The sequence below is a fragment of the Oenanthe melanoleuca genome, linkage group LGE22 (genome assembly GCF_029582105.1).
Source record: "Oenanthe melanoleuca isolate GR-GAL-2019-014 linkage group LGE22, OMel1.0, whole genome shotgun sequence".
Classification (NCBI taxonomy): domain Eukaryota; kingdom Metazoa; phylum Chordata; class Aves; order Passeriformes; family Muscicapidae; genus Oenanthe; species Oenanthe melanoleuca.
In genome coordinates, this window is record NC_079363.1 from 2,602,580 (window position 1) to 2,618,443 (window position 15,864).

Below are 15,864 nucleotides of genomic sequence, written 5' to 3' on the forward strand. Positions count from 1 at the left end.
AACAAGTCCCTGTCGGCGCTGGGCAACGTCATCTCGGCGCTGGCCGAGGGCACGGTGCGACCCCCGGCGCCCCCGCCCCCTTTGTGCCCCCCCTTTGTGCCCCCATTCGGGGGTCCTGGCTGCGCCTCCCCCCCCCCTCCTTTCCCCCCCAGCTCCTGCTCAGCCCCCTCCCCCCATGGTCGCCTCCCCAGTGTCCCCCCCGGGTGTCCTGGGGTGGGGGACACGGGCTGACCCCCCCTCGCTGTGTCGCCCCCTGCCCGCCCTGTCCCCAGCCCGAGCCCCCCAAACCCTTCCCTGTGTCCCCCCCGAGCCCCCCGTCCCCACCTGTCCCCAACACGCGTGTCCCCCTGCCCGCGGGTGGGGGGGTCCCCCGAGCCCCCTGTCCCCCGCGTGTCCCCAAAACCCCCCATGAGTCCCCCTGAACCCCCTTTCCCACCTGTGTGTCCCCCCGAGCCCCCCATCCCCGCGTGTCCCCCTGCCCGCGGGTGGGGGGTCCCCTGAGCCCCCTGTCCCCCGCGTGTCCCCAACCCGAGCCCCCCAACCCCTCCCGCGCGTCCCCCTGAGCCCCCTGTCCCCAACTCGAGCCCCCAAAACCCCCCATGAGTCCCCCTGAACCCCCTTCCACCTGTGTGTCCCCCCGTGTCCCCATCCCGCGTGTCCCCCTGCCCGCGCGTGGGGGGTCCCCTGAGCCCCTTGTCCCCCGCGTGTCCCCCCCGAGCCCCCCCGGGTCTTTTGGGGCTCCCCCCGATGACCCCGCCCCTCCCCCCGCAGAAGGCGTACGTGCCCTATCGCGACAGCAAGATGACGCGGATCCTGCAGGACTCGCTGGGCGGCAACTGCCGCACCACCATGTTCATCTGCTGCTCGCCCAGCAGCTACAACGACGCCGAGACCAAATCCACGCTCATGTTCGGCCAGAGGTGCGGGAGGGGGGGTCTGCACCTCCCTGCGCCCCCCGAAACACGCTCGTGTCAGAAATGGGGGGTCTGCACCTCCCTGCGCCCCCCGGGACACGCTCCTGTCAGAATTGGGGGGGTCCCGAACCTCCCTGCGCCCCCCGGGACACGCTCGTGTCAGAACTGGGGGGTCTGCACCTCCCTGCGCCCCCCGGGACACGCTCGTGTCAGAAATGGGGGGTCCCGAACCTCCCTGCGCCCCCCGGGACACGCTCGTGTCAGAATTGGGGGGTCTGCACCTCCCTGCGCCCCCCGGGACAAGCTCGTGTCAGAAATGGGGGGTCCCGAACCTCCCTGCGCCCCCCGGGACACGCTCGTGTCAGAAATGGGGGGGCCCCAACTGCACCCCCACATCTGCCCCAAGTGCCCCCTTGGATTCATCACCCCCCAACTCCATCCCAGGGGATGCACCCCCACTGCACCCCCGGGCTGTTCCAGCCCAGCTGCACCCCAACTTCACCCAGCGACACCCCAACTTCACCCAGTGACACCCCAGTTTCACCCAGTGACACCCCAACCTCACCCAGTGACACCCCAACTTCACTCACTGCACCCCAACTTCACCCAGCGACACCCCAACCTCACCCAGTGACACCCCAGCTTCACCCACTGAACCCCAGCTTCACCCACTGAACCCCAACTTCACCCAGTGACACCCCAACTTCACTCAGCAACACCCCAACTTCACTCACTGCACCCCAATTTCACCCAGTGACACCCCAACCTCACCCAGTGACACCCCAATTTCACGCTCTGCACCCCTCGCCCCCCGCGCCCCCGCGCCCCGGGGTCCCAGTTTCGGGGTGCCGCCCGCAGGGCCAAGACCATCAAGAACACGGCGTCGGTGAACCTGGAGCTGACGGCCGAGCAGTGGAAGAAGAAGTTCGAGAAGGAGAAGGAGAAGAACAAAGCGCTGCGCGAGGCGCTGGCGCGGCTGGAGGCGGAGCTGAGCCGCTGGCGCAGCGGTGAGCGCGACCCCCGGGCTGGGGACCCCCGGAGACCCCCGGGCTGGGGGAGGCTGGGCTGAGCAGAGAGGGGACCCCCACAGCGGGGTGCAGCCCGAGATTCGGTCACAGGGGGGTACCAGGGACAAGAGTGGGGGTCCCAGGGGTCAGAGTGGGGGTCCCTGGGGTCAGAGTGGGGGTCCCAGAGGTCAGAGTGGGGGTCTCAGAGATCAGAGTGGGGGTCCCAGAGGTCAGAGTTGGGGTCCCAGGGGTTACAGTGGGGGTGACAGGGGTGTGACAGGGGTCACAGTGGGGTCCCGGGGGTCACGATGGGGGTCTCAGGGATCAATGTGAGGGTCTCAGGGGTCACAGTGGGGGTCCCTGGGGTCAGAGTGGGGGTCCCAGAGGTCAGAGTGGGGGTCTCAGGGATCAATGTGGGGGTCCCAGGGGTCACAGTGGGGGTGACAGGGGGGTGTCAGGAGTCACAGTGGGGGTCCCAGGGATGGTGGTGGGTTCCTAGGGACAAGAGTGGGGGTCCCAGGGGTCAGAGTCGGGGTCCCAGGGGTTACAGTGGGGGTGACAGGGAGGTGACAGGGGTCACAGTGGGGTCCCGGGGGTCATGATGGGGGTCTCAGGGATCAATGTGAGGGTCTCAGGGGTCACAGTGGGGTCCCAGGGGTCAGAGTGGGGGTCCCAGGGGTGCACCGGGGGTCTCATGGATTGTGGTGGGGTCCTAGGGAATGAATGGGGGTGACAGGGGGGGTCTCAGGGGTCACAGTGGGGTCTCAGGGGTCACAGTGGGGGTCCCATCTCGGTGCCCCCCATGTGGGGTCCCCCCCCGAGGCCCCCCCTGAGGCCGTGTCCCCCCAGGGGAGGCCGTGCCCGAGACGGAGCAGCTGAACGAGGCGGAGGCCGAGACGGGCCCGGGGGAGGGCCCGGGGGAGGGCCCGGGGGGCGCCCCCGAGGAGCCGCCCCTGAACGACAACAGCTCCTCCATCGTCATCCACATCTCGGACGAGGAGCGCCGCAAGTACGAGGAGGAGATCCGCAAGCTCTACAAGCAGCTGGACGACAAGGTGGGCACCCCCGAACGGGGGGGGGTCCCCAAAACCCCCCGGGCCTGACAGGGACCCCCCCCCGAGCCCCCCAGGACACCTGGGGACCCCTCAATCTGTCCAGGGACCCCCCCAGCACCCCCGAGCTCCCCAGGACACTTTGGGACCCCCCAGTGTCTCCGAGCTCCCCAGGATATTTGGGGACCCCCCAGTCTGCCCAGGGACCCCCAGGGTTTTTGGGACCCCCCGGGCCCCCACCCCCAGCCCGGGGTGACCCCCGTGCCCCCCCCGTGCCCCCCAGGATGACGAGATCAACCAGCAGAGCCAGATCATGGAGAAGCTCAAGCAGCAGATGCTGGACCAGGAGGAGGTGAGTGGGGGTCCTGTGACCCCCCCGGGACCCCCCTCCTGTCTGACTGACCCCCTGCACCCCTCTGGGACCCCAACCCAGCCCCCCTGGCCCCCTTCACCCTGAGTGCCTGGGACCCTCCGAAATCTGGGTCTCCTGTGGGACCCCCACCATGACCCCTGGGACCCCCACCATGACCCTTGGGACCCACACTCTTACCCCTCTGGACCCCACTCTGACTCCGGGACCCCTCTGGGTCCCCCATTCTGACCCTTGTGACCCCACCCTGACCCCTGGGACCCCCACTCTGACCCCTGTGGACCCCCCACCCTGACCCCTGGGACCCCCAGTCTGACCCCTGGTACATCACTGTGTCCCCTGGGACCCCCACCATGACCTCTGGACCACTCTGGGCCCCCCATTCTGACCCCTGGGACCCCCCCTGACCCCTGGGACCCCTCTGTGCCCCCCCGACCCCCGTGCCCCCGTGCCGTGCCGCAGGTGCTGGCGGCGGCGCGGGGCGGGGGCGAGGCGGCGCGCCGGGAGCTGGCGGCGCTGCGGGCCGAGCACGGCGCGGCGCGGGCCGAGGTCACCGAGGTGCTGGCGGCGCTGGAGGAGCTGGCGCGGAGCTACGACCGCAAGGCGCAGGAGGCCGAGGACACCGGGCGGCACAACCGGCGCCTCGCCGACGAGCTGGCCCGGACCGAGGTGGGCACGGGGCGGGATGGAGCGGGGAGCGCGGCGGGGCGGGGGGAGCCGAGGGGGAATGGCGGGGAATGGCGGGGAATGGCGGGGGATAACGGGGATAACGGGGGATAACCGGGGATAATGAGGGATAACGGGGGATAACGGGGGATAACGGGGATAATGAGGGATAACGGGGGATAGTGGGGAATAATGGGGGATAACGGGGGATAACCGGGAATAACGGGGATAATGGGAGATAATGGGAGATAATGGGGAATAATGGGGGATAACCGGGGATAACCGGGGATAACGGGGGATAGTGGGGAATAATGAGGGATAATGGGAGATAATGCGGAATAATGGGGGATAACCGGGGATAACCGGGGATAATGAGGGATAACGGGGGATAATGGGAGATAATGGGGATAATGGGATAACGGGGATAATGGGGATAACGGGGATAATGAGAGATAATGGGAGATAATGGGGAATAATGGGGGATAACCGGGGATAACGGGGGATAACGGGGGATAACGGGGGATAACGGGGGATAACTGGGGATAACGGGGGATAATGGGAGATAATGGGGAATAATGGGGGATAACCGGGGATAACCGGGGATAACCGGGGATAACGGGGATAATGAGGGATAACGGGGGATAACGGGGCATAATGGGAGATAATGGGGATAATGGGGGATAACCGGGGATAATGGGGAATAACGGGGGATAACCGGGGATAACGGGGTATACCGGGGGATACCGGGGGATAATGGGGGAATAATGGGGAATAACGGGGGGATAATGGGGGATACCGGGGGATACCGTGGGATAATGGGGATAATGGGGAATAACGGGGGATAACGGGGGATAATGGGGAAATAATGGGGACTTGGGGGTGTCGGGGCGGGCTGGGGGCACGGGGGTTGCCGGGGAGTGTTGGGGTTCCCGGTGTGGGGGTGCCCTGGTGGCACAGGGGTTCCCGGGTGCCGCTGTCGCCGGTGCCAGCCCGCGCTGTCGCTGTCGCTGTCGCAGGCCACCACTCTGTCGCTGGAGTCGGAGCTGTCGCGGGCGCGGGAGCTCGGGGGGCAGCAGCGGCGCCGCGCGGCCGAGGTGCTGAACGGGCTCCTGCGGGACCTGAGCGAGCTGAGCGCGCTGGTGGGCAGCGGGGACATCAAACTGGTGAGGGCACGGGGACATCAAACTGGTGAGGGAACAGGGACATCAAACTGGTGAGGGAGCGGGGACATCAAACTGGTGAGGGGCAGCGGGGACATCAAACTGGTGAGGGCACGGGGACATCAAACTGGTGAGGGCGAGGGGACATCAAACTGGTGAGGGAGCAGGGACATCAAACTGGTGAGGGCACGGGGACATCAAACTGGTGAGGGCACAGGGACATCAAACTGGTGAGGGAGCGGGGACATCAAACTGGTGAGGGCAGCGGGGACATCAAACTGGTGAGGGCAGCGGGGACATCAAACTGGTGAGGGAGCGGGGACATCCAACTGGTGAGGGCGAGGGGACATCAAACTGGTGAGGGCAGCGGGGACATCAAACTGGTGAGGGCGAGGGGACATCAAACTGGTGAGGGCACGGGGACATCAAACTGGTGAGGGAGCAGGGACATCAAACTGGTGAGGGCACGGGGGCATCAAACTGGTGAGGGCAGCAGGGACATCAAACTGGTGAGGGCACAGGGACATCAAACTGGTGAGGGAGCAGGGACATCAAACTGGTGAGGGAGCAGGGACATCAAACTGGTGAGGGCACGGGGACATCAAACTGGTGAGGGCAGCGGGGACATCAAACTGGTGAGGGAGCAGGGACATCAAACTGGTGAGGGCAGCAGGGACATCAAACTGGTGAGGGAGCAGGGACATCAAACTGGTGAGGGCACGGGGACATCAAACTGGTGAGGGCAGCGGGGACATCAAACTGGTGAGGGCACGGGGACATCAAACTGGTGAGGGAGCAGGGACATCAAACTGGTGAGGGCACGGGGACATCAAACTGGTGAGGGCACGGGGACATCAAACTGGTGAGGGAGCAGGGACATCAAACTGGTGAGGGCGAGGGGACATCAAACTGGTGAGGGAGCAGGGACATCAAACTGGTGAGGGCACGGGGACATCAAACTGGTGAGGGAGCAGGGACATCAAACTGGTGAGGGCACAGGGACATCAAACTGGTGAGGGCGAGGGGACATCAGACTGGTGAGGGCACGGGGACATCAAACTGGTGAGGGAGCAGGGACAGGGGTACAGGGGCACGGGGGTGTGGGGAGCTATGGGGGGCAAAGGGGGTACGTGGGAATGGGGGCACGGGGGGCACACCTGTGCCATGCCATACCCACCCTGTGCCATGCTGTGCCATACCTGTGCGTGGCACTCACCTGTGCCATGCTGTGCCATGCTGTGCCTGTGCACTGCACTCACCTGTGCCGTGCTGTGCCATACCTGTGCGTGGCACTCACCTGTGCCATGCTGTGCCATACCTGTGTGTGGCACTCACCTGTGCCATGCTGTGCCTGTGCACTGCACTCACCTGTGCCATGCTGTGCCTGTGCACTGCACTCACCTGTGCCATACTGTGCCATACCTGTGCATGGCACTCACCTGTGCCATGCTGTACCTGTGCATGGCACTCACCTGTGCCATGCTGCGCTGTACCTGTGTGTGGCACTCACCTGTGCCGTGCCATACCTGTTTGTGGCACATACCTGTGCCATGCTGTGCCATGCTGTACCTGTGTGTGGCACTCACCTGTGCCATGCTGTGCCATGCTGTACCTGTGTGTGGCACACACCTGTGCCGTGCTGCGCTGTACCTGTGTGTGGCACTCACCTGTGCCATGCTGTGCCTGTGCACTGCACTCACCTGTGCCATGCTGTGCCATGCTGTACCTGTGCGTGGCACTCACCTGTGCCGTGCTGTGCCATGCTGTACCTGTGCGTGGCACTCACCTGTGCCATTTTGCGCTGTACCTGTGTGTGGCACTCACCTGTGCCATGCTGTACCTGTGCACTGCACTCCCCTGTGCCGTGCCACGCCCACCCCGAGCCGCTCCCGTGCCCTGCAGCCGGTGGAGGTGAGCGGGGCCATCGAGGAGGAGTTCGCCGTGGCCCGGCTCTACATCAGCAAGATCAAGTCCGAGGTGAAGTCGGTGGTGAAGCGCTGCCGGCAGCTGGAGAACCTGCAGGTGGAGTGTCACCGCAAGCTGGAGGTGACGGGGCGCGAGCTGTCCTCCTGCCAGCTGCTCATCTCCCAGGTGTGCGGGGGCGGGGACACTGCGGGGACACTGCCCTGGGGGCACGGGCTGGTGGCACCCGGGAGCGGCTGCTCGGGGTTTTGTGTCCCCGGGATGTTTTTGTGGCACCAGGGATTGGTGGCTCCAAGATTTGGCAGCTGAAGGCTTCGGTGTCCCCAGAGTTTGGTGGCCTGGGGGTTTCTGTGACCCAGGTTTTGGTGGCCCCAGGGGTTGGTTTGGCGACCTGGGGTTTGGTAACCATGGATTTCTTAGCCCTGGGTTTGGTGGCACCAGAGTTTGTTGGTCCAGGGGTTTGGTGACCCTGGGTTTGGTGACTCTGGGTTTGGTGACCCCAGGGTTAAGGGGTGCAGAGTTTGGTGACCCTGGGTTTGGTGACTCTGGGTTTGGTGACCCCAGGGTTAAGGGGTGCAGAGTTTGGTGGCTCCGAGGGTTTGGTGACCCTGGGTTTGGTGACCTGGGGGTTGGACTCCCCTGTGGTGGGGGCTGGTGGCTCTGGGTGTGCCGGGTCAGGCGCCCTTGGGGGTGTCGGGGGGCACCTGGGGGTGGTCCTGGGGTTGGGGGTTGCCAGGGTGGTGCCGCCGCGGGTGTTGGGGGTGGGTTCGGGGGTTCGGGGGGTGCCGGTGCCCCCGGCGGAGGCTGAGCCGGTGCCGGTGCCGCTGCAGCACGAGGCCAAGATCCGCTCGCTGACCGAGTACGCGCAGAGCCTGGAGCTGCGCAAGCGGCACCTGGAGGAGGCGCACGACGCGCTCGGGGAGGAGCTGGCGCGGCTGCAGGCGCAGGGTGGGGGCTCGGGGGGCTCTGGGGGCTCGGGGAGAGTCTGGGGGCCTGGGAGGAGTCTGGGGCACGGGGGGCTTGGGGCAATGGGGGAGTTAGGGGGGGGTCTGGGGGCTCGGGGGGGGTCTGGGGGTATGGGGGGAGTCTGGGGGCACGGGGGGAGTCTGGGGGCACGGGAGTTCTGGGGTCACGGGGGGCGCGGGGTCTGGCGCAGCTGCAGGAACAGGGTGGGGAGCCCGGGAGGGTGGGGGGAGTACGGGGGGCTGGGGGCACGGGGGGCTCAAGGGAATGGGGGAGAATGGGGGGGTCCAGGGGGTTTAGGGGTACGGGGGGCACGGGGGGTTGGCGCTAAGGGGTCCCTGTCCCGCAGAGGCTGCGCAGGGCGCGGCGCGGAAGCAGCGGGAGCAGGATGAGAGCCAGGACACGGACGAGGTCAAGGTGAGGGGGGCGCAGCGACCCGGGGGGCTCAGGGGGCTCTGAGGGGTGGGGGATTTGGCGGGGGGGGATCTGGGGGTTCTTAGGGTGTGTGAGATGTGCTCGAGTGGGGTGCTGGGGGTGCTGGGGGTTCCGCGGTGCCTGGTTGATGTTGGGGTGTCCCGGGGATATTGGGGTCCCCGGTTGATGTTGGGGTGCCCGTGGTTGGTGTCGGGGTCCCCGGTTGATGTTGGGGTGCCCTGGTCGGTGTCGGGGTTCGCGGGTGCCTATGGGATATTGGGGTCCCCGGTTGATGTTGGGGTGCCCGTGGGATATTGGGGTGCCCGGGATTTTGGGGTGCCCGTGGCTCCCCGGCTGAGGCGCTGTGTGTGGGATGTGCTGTGGTGCCCGGGGGATGTTGGGGTTCGGGGGTTCCGGGGTGCCCTGGGATGTTGGGGTGCCCCGGTTGATTTTGGGGTGCCCGTGGCCCCCCGGCTGAGGCTGTTGGGCGCAGGCGGCGCTGGAGCTGCAGCTCGAGAGCCAGCGCGAGGCTCAGCACAAGCAGCTGGCGCGGCTGCGGGACGAGGTCAACGAGCGGCAGAAAACCATCGACGAGCTGCGGGAGTGAGTGACCGCGGCCGGACCCTGACCTGTCCGTCCGTCCGTCCATCCATCCATCCATCCATCCATCATCCATCCATCATCCATCATCCATCCATCCATCCATCCATCCATCCATCCATCCATCCATCCATCATCCATCCATCCATCCATCATCCATCCATCCATCCATCCATCCATCCATCCATCCATCCATCATCCATGCATCCGTACATCCCTGACCCCGTGTCTGTCCGTCCCCGAGCCGTGTCCGTGTGTCCGTGTGTCCCCGAGCCGTGTCCGTGTGTCGGTCCCCGAGCCGTGTCCGTGTGTCCCTGTCCCGTGTCCGTGTGTCCGTGTGTCCGTGTGTCCCCGAGCCGTGTCCGTGTGTCCGTCGGTCCCCGAGCCGTGTCCGTGTGTCGCTCGCAGCCAGAAGCAGAAGCTGGAGCTGGAGCTGGAGCGGCTGCGGGCGGAGCACGAGGCGCTGCGGGGGGAGGAGCGCGCCAAGGCCGCGCGGCTGCAGGAGCTGACGTGAGACCCCCGGGACCCGAGCCTGGGGCTCCCCCGGGACCCCAAACCAACCGTGGGGCTCCCCGGGACCCCAACCCATCCCCGGGGCTCCCGGACCCCGACCCAACCCTGGGGCTCCCGGACCCCGACCCAACCCCGTGATTCCCCTGGAGACCCCAACCCATCCCCGGGGCTCCCGGACCCCGACCCAACCCCTGGGACCCCAACCCAACCCCCAGGATTCCCCCGGGACCCCGACCCACCCCTGGGGCTCCGGGACCCCGACCCAACCCCGTGATTCCCCTGGAGACCCCAACCCAACCCTGGGGCTCCCGGACCCCGACCCAACCCTGGGGCTCCGGACCCCGACCCAACCCCTGTGATTCCCCTGGAGACCCCAACCCATCCCCGGGGCTCCCGGACCCCGACCCAACCCTGGGGCTCCCGGACCCCGACCCAACCCCGTGATTCCCCTGGAGACCCCAACCCATCCCCGGGGCTCCCGGGACCCCGACCCAACCCCCGGGACCCCAACCCAACCCCCAGGATTCCCCTGAGACCCCCACCCCAGTTCCCAGAACTCACCAGGGACTCGCCACAGGACCCAGCCCCATCCCCCGTGACCCTGCTGAGACACCAGGACCCCCAAACCCCAGGAACCATCATCCTTGGGACCCCAAACCTGACCCCCAGAGCCCCCCAGGACCCCCTGGCATTCCCCAACCTTCAAGTGACCCCCCCCAACTTTGGGGTGCTCCTTAACCCCCTTCACCTTGGAAGGACTCCTCCATTCTTTGGCTGCCCCCCAAGCTTGAAGTGACCCCCCCCAACTCCAGGGTGCTCTCCCCTCCTTGTATTGACCCCCTCCAATCCTGGGTTGCCCTCCCCAAACCCGGGGTGTCCCCCTGGACTGAGCCCCCATAACTTTGGGGTCCCTGTACCCCCCCAGACTCCTCTACGAGCGCCACGAACAATCCAAGCAGGACCTCAAGGGGCTGGAGGAGACCGTGGTAGGTGGGGGGGTCTGGGGGGCTCAGGGGGGTCTGGGGGGCCTGAGGGGGTCTGGGGGTCCCCTGCACCCCCTCACCCCCTGCCCCCCCAGGCCCGTGAACTCCAGACCCTCCACAACCTGCGCAAGCTGTTTGTTCAAGACGTCACGACTCGAGTCAAGAAAGTGAGAGGGGGGAAATGGGGAAAATGGGGAGGGGGGAAAGGGGGGGGGAAAAGAGGGATTGGGGTACAGGGGGGCAAATGGGGGCCTGAAATGGGGTACAGGGAGAGTGTGGGGGGTGGGAAGGGAAGGGAAGGGAAGGGAAGGGAAGGGAAGGGAAGGGAAGGGAAGGGAAGGGAAGGGAAGGGAAGGGAAGGGAAGGGAAGGGAAGGGAAGGGAAGGGAAGGGAAGGGAAGGGGGAAGGGGGGGGAAGGGAAGGGGGAAGGGAAGGGGGAAGGGAAGGGGGAAGGGAAGGGGGAAGGGAAGGGGGAAGGGAAGGGGGAAGGGAAGGGGGAAGGGAAGGGGGAAGGGAAGGGGGAAGGGAAGGGGGAAGGGAAGGGGGAAGGGAAGGGGGAAGGGAAGGGGGAAGGGAAGGGGGAAGGGAAGGGGGAAGGGTCCCCCCCCCAGTGGGGGGATCTGGTTCTGACGGGGTCCCCGCGCCCCCAGAGCGCAGAGCTGGAACCCGAGGACAGTGGGGGGCTCCACTCCCAGAAGCAGAAGATTTCCTTTCTTGAGAACAACCTGGAGCAGCTTACAAAAGTTCACAAACAGGTGCGCAGGGGGGGCACGGGGGGGGACGGGGGGTCCCGAACCCACCTGCAGCTCTGCAGCTCCCCCCTTTCCTGTGCCCCCCAGCGCCCCTGTCCCTCCTGTCCCCGTCCCGGACACCGCTGGGGGCACCGGGAGCCCCCAAGACACTCCCGGGGCACCGGGACCCCACCCAGACACTCCCGGGGCTCTGGGGCGCCCTGTGGGGCTGCGGGGACTGGGCCGGTGGTGCCCGGTGCCGGCGGCACCGCCGGAACCGGAGCGGGTTGGTGCCGGTACCGGTACCGGTGGCTGTGGATGATGTGGCTGTGCCGGTGGGTGCGGCGGCTGCCGGTGCCGGGGCAGATGCGGGTGATGGCGGGAGAGGCTCCCGGTGCCAGCGGGGTCCCGGCTCCCGGTGCCGGTGGGATCCAGGCTCCCGGTCCCGGCGGGGTCCCGGTGCCGGTACCGCCGTGTGGCACAGCGGGTCCGGGACAATGCAGACCTGCGCTGTGAGCCCCGGGGCGAGTTGGTGCAGGTTCGGGAGTCCCGGTGGGGTCCCGGTGCCGGTACCAGCACGGTCCCGGTCCCGGTACCGGTACCGCCGTGTGGCACAGCTGGTCCGTGACAATGCAGACCTGCGCTGTGAGCCCCGGGGCGGGTCGGGGCGGGTTCGGGGGTCCCTGTGCCGGTCTCAGCGCGGTCCCGGTGCCGGTGCCGGTACTGTCGCGCCGCGCAGCTGGTCCGTGACAATGCAGCCCCTGCGCTGTGAGCCCCGGGGCGGTCGGGGCGGGTCGGGGCGGGTTCGGGGGTCCCGGCGGGGTCCCGGTCCCGGTTCCCGGTGCCGGTGCCGGTACTGACGCGCCGCGCAGCTGGTCCGTGACAATGCAGACCTGCGCTGTGAGCTTCCGAAGCTGGAGAAGCGGCTGCGCGCTACGGCTGGGCGAGTGCAGGCCCTGGAAGGGGCGCTGAGAGCCGCCAAGGAGGGAGCGCGGCTCGACAAGCGCCGCTACCAGCAGGAGGTGGAGCGGATCCGCGAGGCCGTGCGGGCCCGGGGGGCGCGGCGGGGACCCGGAGCGCACATCGGTACCGGGGCAGCGGGCACGGGGGAACGGGACACGGGGGGCAGCGGGATACCGGGGGGTACCGGGATACGGAGGGGTACCGGGTACGGGGGATATCGCGACAGAGCGGGCACCGGGACACGGGGGGCAGCGGGCACGGGGGGTACCGGGATACGGGGGGTATCGCGACAGAGCGGGCACCGGGACAGAGCGGGCACCGGGATATGGGGGGTACTGGGGTACCGGGGTACGGGGGATATCGCGACAGAGCAAACACCGGGACAGAGCGGGCAGCGGGACAGAGCGAACACCGGGACATGGGGGCAGCGGGGCACTGGGGGAACCAGGACACGGGGGGTATCGCGACAGAGTGAACACCGGGACAGAGCGGGCACCGGGACACGGGGGGCAGCGGGATACGGGGGGAACCGGGACAGAGCGGACACCGGGATACGGGAGGGTATCGAGATACGGGGCTATCGCGACAGAGCGAACACCGGGGCAGAGCGGGTACCGGGATACGGAGGGTACCGGGGGCACGGGGGGTGCAGGGGGTCGCCATCCCCACGGTGTAGGATGCGGGGGGGGATGCTGGGGCTGGCACCCTCCGAGGCAGAGGGTCCGGCCCTGGGGGTGTCCCAGACTCGGGGGGCTCCCGGGGGTGCCGGGTGCTCCGCCAGCGCCCCTCACCCCCCGTGCCCCCCCAGCCAAGCCGGTGCGGCCGGGCCAGGTGCCGTCACCCACCGGGCTGAGCTACACCAACAGCCTGTTCCAGGGGTACCCCGGGGGGGGCCCCCTGCCCGGCCCCCACGGCCTGTGAGTGGGGAGGGGGCGCGGGGGGCGGGGGGGGGGGGGATGGGGGGGGGGAAGGAGGCCCAGGGGGTGCGGGGGGGGCTCCTGGGGGGTTCCGTGGGAAGGGGGGGCGCGCTCAGGTTTGGGGGGTGCAGAGGGGGCGGGGCGGGTGCCCAGCGGTGCCCAGGGGGTCTCACGGTCTCTGTGCCCCCCCCCCTCCCCACGCCCCCCCCCAGCTTTGCCAGCGGCCCCCCCACGCTCTCCAGCAGCCCCCCGGACTCGTACCAGCAGCTCAACGTGGATAATGGTGAGGGGGGCCTGGGGGGTCCCAGATTTGGGGGGTCTTGGGGGGTGTTCCACGTTTTGGGGGGGCCCTGGGGGTGTCCCCAGTTTTTGGGGGTGCCATGGGGCGTGGGGTGTCCCCAGTTTTGGGGTGATGTCACAGGGCGGGTGTCCCCATATTTGGGGTGGTGTCACGGGGGGTGTCCCCAGTTTTGGGGGGTGTCCCCAGTTTTGGGGGGTGTCCCCAGTTTTGGGGTGCTGCCATGGGGGCTGGGGTGTCCCCAAACGCCACCTCTGGAGCTGCTGCTCTTCCTTGCAGGGAACGTGACAGACATCAATGACAACAGGTGAGGGGGGAGCGGGGGGGGGCGGTTTGGGGGTGTCTCGGTTTGGGGGTGTCGGTTTGGGGGTGTGTCGGTTTGGGGGTGTCGGTTTGGGTGTCTCTGTTTGGGTGTCTCGGTTTGGGGGTGTCGGTTTGGGGGTGTCAGTTTGGGTGTCTCGGTTTGGGGGTGTCGGTTTGGGGGTGTCTCGGTTTGGGTGTGTCTCGGTTTGGGGTGTCTCACTTTGGGTGTGTCTCGGTTTGGGTGTGTCGGTTTGGGTGTCTCGGTTTGGGGTGTCTCACTTTGGGGGTGTCGGTTTGGGGGTGTCAGTTTGGGTGTCTGGGTTTGGGTGTGTCTCGGTTTGGGTGTGTCTCGGTTTGGGTGTGTCGGTTTGGGTGTCTCGGTTTGGGGTGTCTCGGTTTGGGGGTGTCTCGGTTTGGGGGTGTCGGTTTGGGTGTCTCGGTTTGGGTGTGTCTCGGTTTGGGTGTCTCGGTTTGGGGGTGTCGGTTTGGGGGTCGGTTTGGGGGTGTCGATTTGGGGGTGTCGGTTTGGGGGTGTCGGTTTGGGTGTCTCGGTTTGGGTGTGTGTCGGTTTGGGGGTGTCGGTTTGGGGGTGTCGGTTTGGGGGTGTCGGTTTGGGGGTCCCCCTGACCCCCCTGCCCCCAGGAGTGACCTGTCCTGCGCCTGCGAGGCCGAGGACGCGGCCAAGCTGTTCCCGCTGCGCCAGGAGACGGCGGCCAGTTAATGCCCCAGGCACGGGACCCCCGGGACCCCCGCATTCCTCAGGGACCCCCCGACCCCCCCATTCCTCAGGGACCCCCGGGGACCCCCGACATCCCCTGGGTGCCCCCCCAGCCCTCCCTGAACCTCGGATGCTCCCAAATCCCGGCAGGGTTTGGGGTGCCCCGCCCGATCCCTGCCGGGTCTGGGGTCCCCCCTGTGCGGGGTTTGGGGTCCCCCCCTCTGATCTCTGCGGGGTCTGGGGTCTCCCACATCCCTGGGGGGGTCTGGGGTCCTCCCTCCGGTCTCTGCAGGGTTTGGGGTCCCCCCTGTGCGGGGTCCGGGGTCCCCACTCTGATCCCTGCGGGGTTTGGGGTCCCCCTGTGCGGGGTTTGGGGTCCCCCCTGTGCGGGGTTTGGGGTCCCCCCCTGCGCGGGTCGCTCAGCCCCGCCCCGTGTCCCGCAGGTCCCGCCCGGCTCCGCTCGCATGTCCCGGTGTCACCCGTGTCACCCGTGTCACCCGTGTCCTGTGCTCGTGCCACGCTCGCCCCGCGCCGGGGGGGCTGCCCCTCCCCCCCCGGGACACCCCAACATCCATCCCGGGGGTCCCCAGCAGTGTGGGGGCGGGGCCGGGGGTCCCCCGAGCTGCCTTAACGCGGACCTGGAGAATGTCCCCCCCTCCCCTCCCCCCCCCGCGCCCCCCGGGTCCCCCCGCTTGGCGTCTCGGCTGCGCCCCCCCCACGGGGCCGTTCTGGGGGTCCCCCCGCCCCCCCAGCGCTGCATGTCCCGCCCAGCGCGGCCGGAGGAGAAATAAACTGGAGATGCTGAGAGGAGTCTGGGGGGCTGGGGGGCACTGGGGGGGCGCTGGGGGGCATTGGGGGGGCTGAGAGGAGTCTGGGGGGCTGGGGGACATTGGGGGGGCGCTGGGGGGGCTGAGAGGAGTCTGGGGGCGCTGGGGGGCATTGGGGGGGCTGAGAGGAGTCTGGGGGGCTGGGGGACATTGGGGGGGCGCTGGGGGGGCTGAGAGGAGTCTGGGGGGCTGGGGGGCACTGGGGGGGCGCTGGGGGGGCTGAGAGGAGTCTGGGGGGCTGGGGGGCACTGGGGGGGCGCTGGGGGGGCTGAGAGGAGTCTGGGGGCGCTGGGGGGCATTGGGGGGGCGCTGGGGGGCATTGGGGGGGCTGAGAGGAGTCTGGGGGGCTGGGGGGCATTGGGGGGGCGCTGGGGGGCATTGGGGGGGCTGAGAGGAGTCTGGGGGGCTGGGGGGCATTGGGGGGGCGCTGGGGGCATTGGGGGGCTGAGAGGAGTTTGGGGGCACTGGGGGGGGCACTGGGGGGGCTGAGAGGAGTCTGGGGGCTGTGGGGCATTAGGGAGAGTGGGGTCACGTGGGGGGAC

At 68.1% G+C, this 15,864-nt stretch overlaps 1 protein-coding gene across 1 annotated transcript in view; it reads left to right on the forward strand.

The window, feature by feature from the left end:
- The window catches only part of KIF5A (kinesin family member 5A), a 21,179-nt gene extending 5,879 nt beyond the window's left edge, over positions 1–15,300 (forward strand). Inside the window, exons 10-30 of the mRNA XM_056515136.1 lie at positions 1–54; positions 772–920; positions 1,773–1,921; positions 2,771–2,976; positions 3,257–3,325; positions 3,806–4,012; positions 5,026–5,172; positions 7,072–7,260; positions 7,923–8,040; positions 8,405–8,472; positions 8,963–9,072; positions 9,478–9,579; positions 10,508–10,568; positions 10,661–10,732; positions 11,216–11,320; positions 12,169–12,382; positions 13,068–13,176; positions 13,389–13,459; positions 13,754–13,781; positions 14,420–14,506; positions 14,939–15,300. Coding sequence (XP_056371111.1) covers positions 1–54; positions 772–920; positions 1,773–1,921; positions 2,771–2,976; positions 3,257–3,325; positions 3,806–4,012; positions 5,026–5,172; positions 7,072–7,260; positions 7,923–8,040; positions 8,405–8,472; positions 8,963–9,072; positions 9,478–9,579; positions 10,508–10,568; positions 10,661–10,732; positions 11,216–11,320; positions 12,169–12,382; positions 13,068–13,176; positions 13,389–13,459; positions 13,754–13,781; positions 14,420–14,498 — 2,307 coding nt within the window. The 3' untranslated portion in view covers positions 14,499–14,506; positions 14,939–15,300. The remainder of the gene's footprint in view (positions 55–771; positions 921–1,772; positions 1,922–2,770; positions 2,977–3,256; positions 3,326–3,805; positions 4,013–5,025; positions 5,173–7,071; positions 7,261–7,922; positions 8,041–8,404; positions 8,473–8,962; positions 9,073–9,477; positions 9,580–10,507; positions 10,569–10,660; positions 10,733–11,215; positions 11,321–12,168; positions 12,383–13,067; positions 13,177–13,388; positions 13,460–13,753; positions 13,782–14,419; positions 14,507–14,938) is intronic.
- The last annotated feature ends 564 nt before the right edge of the window (positions 15,301–15,864 follow it).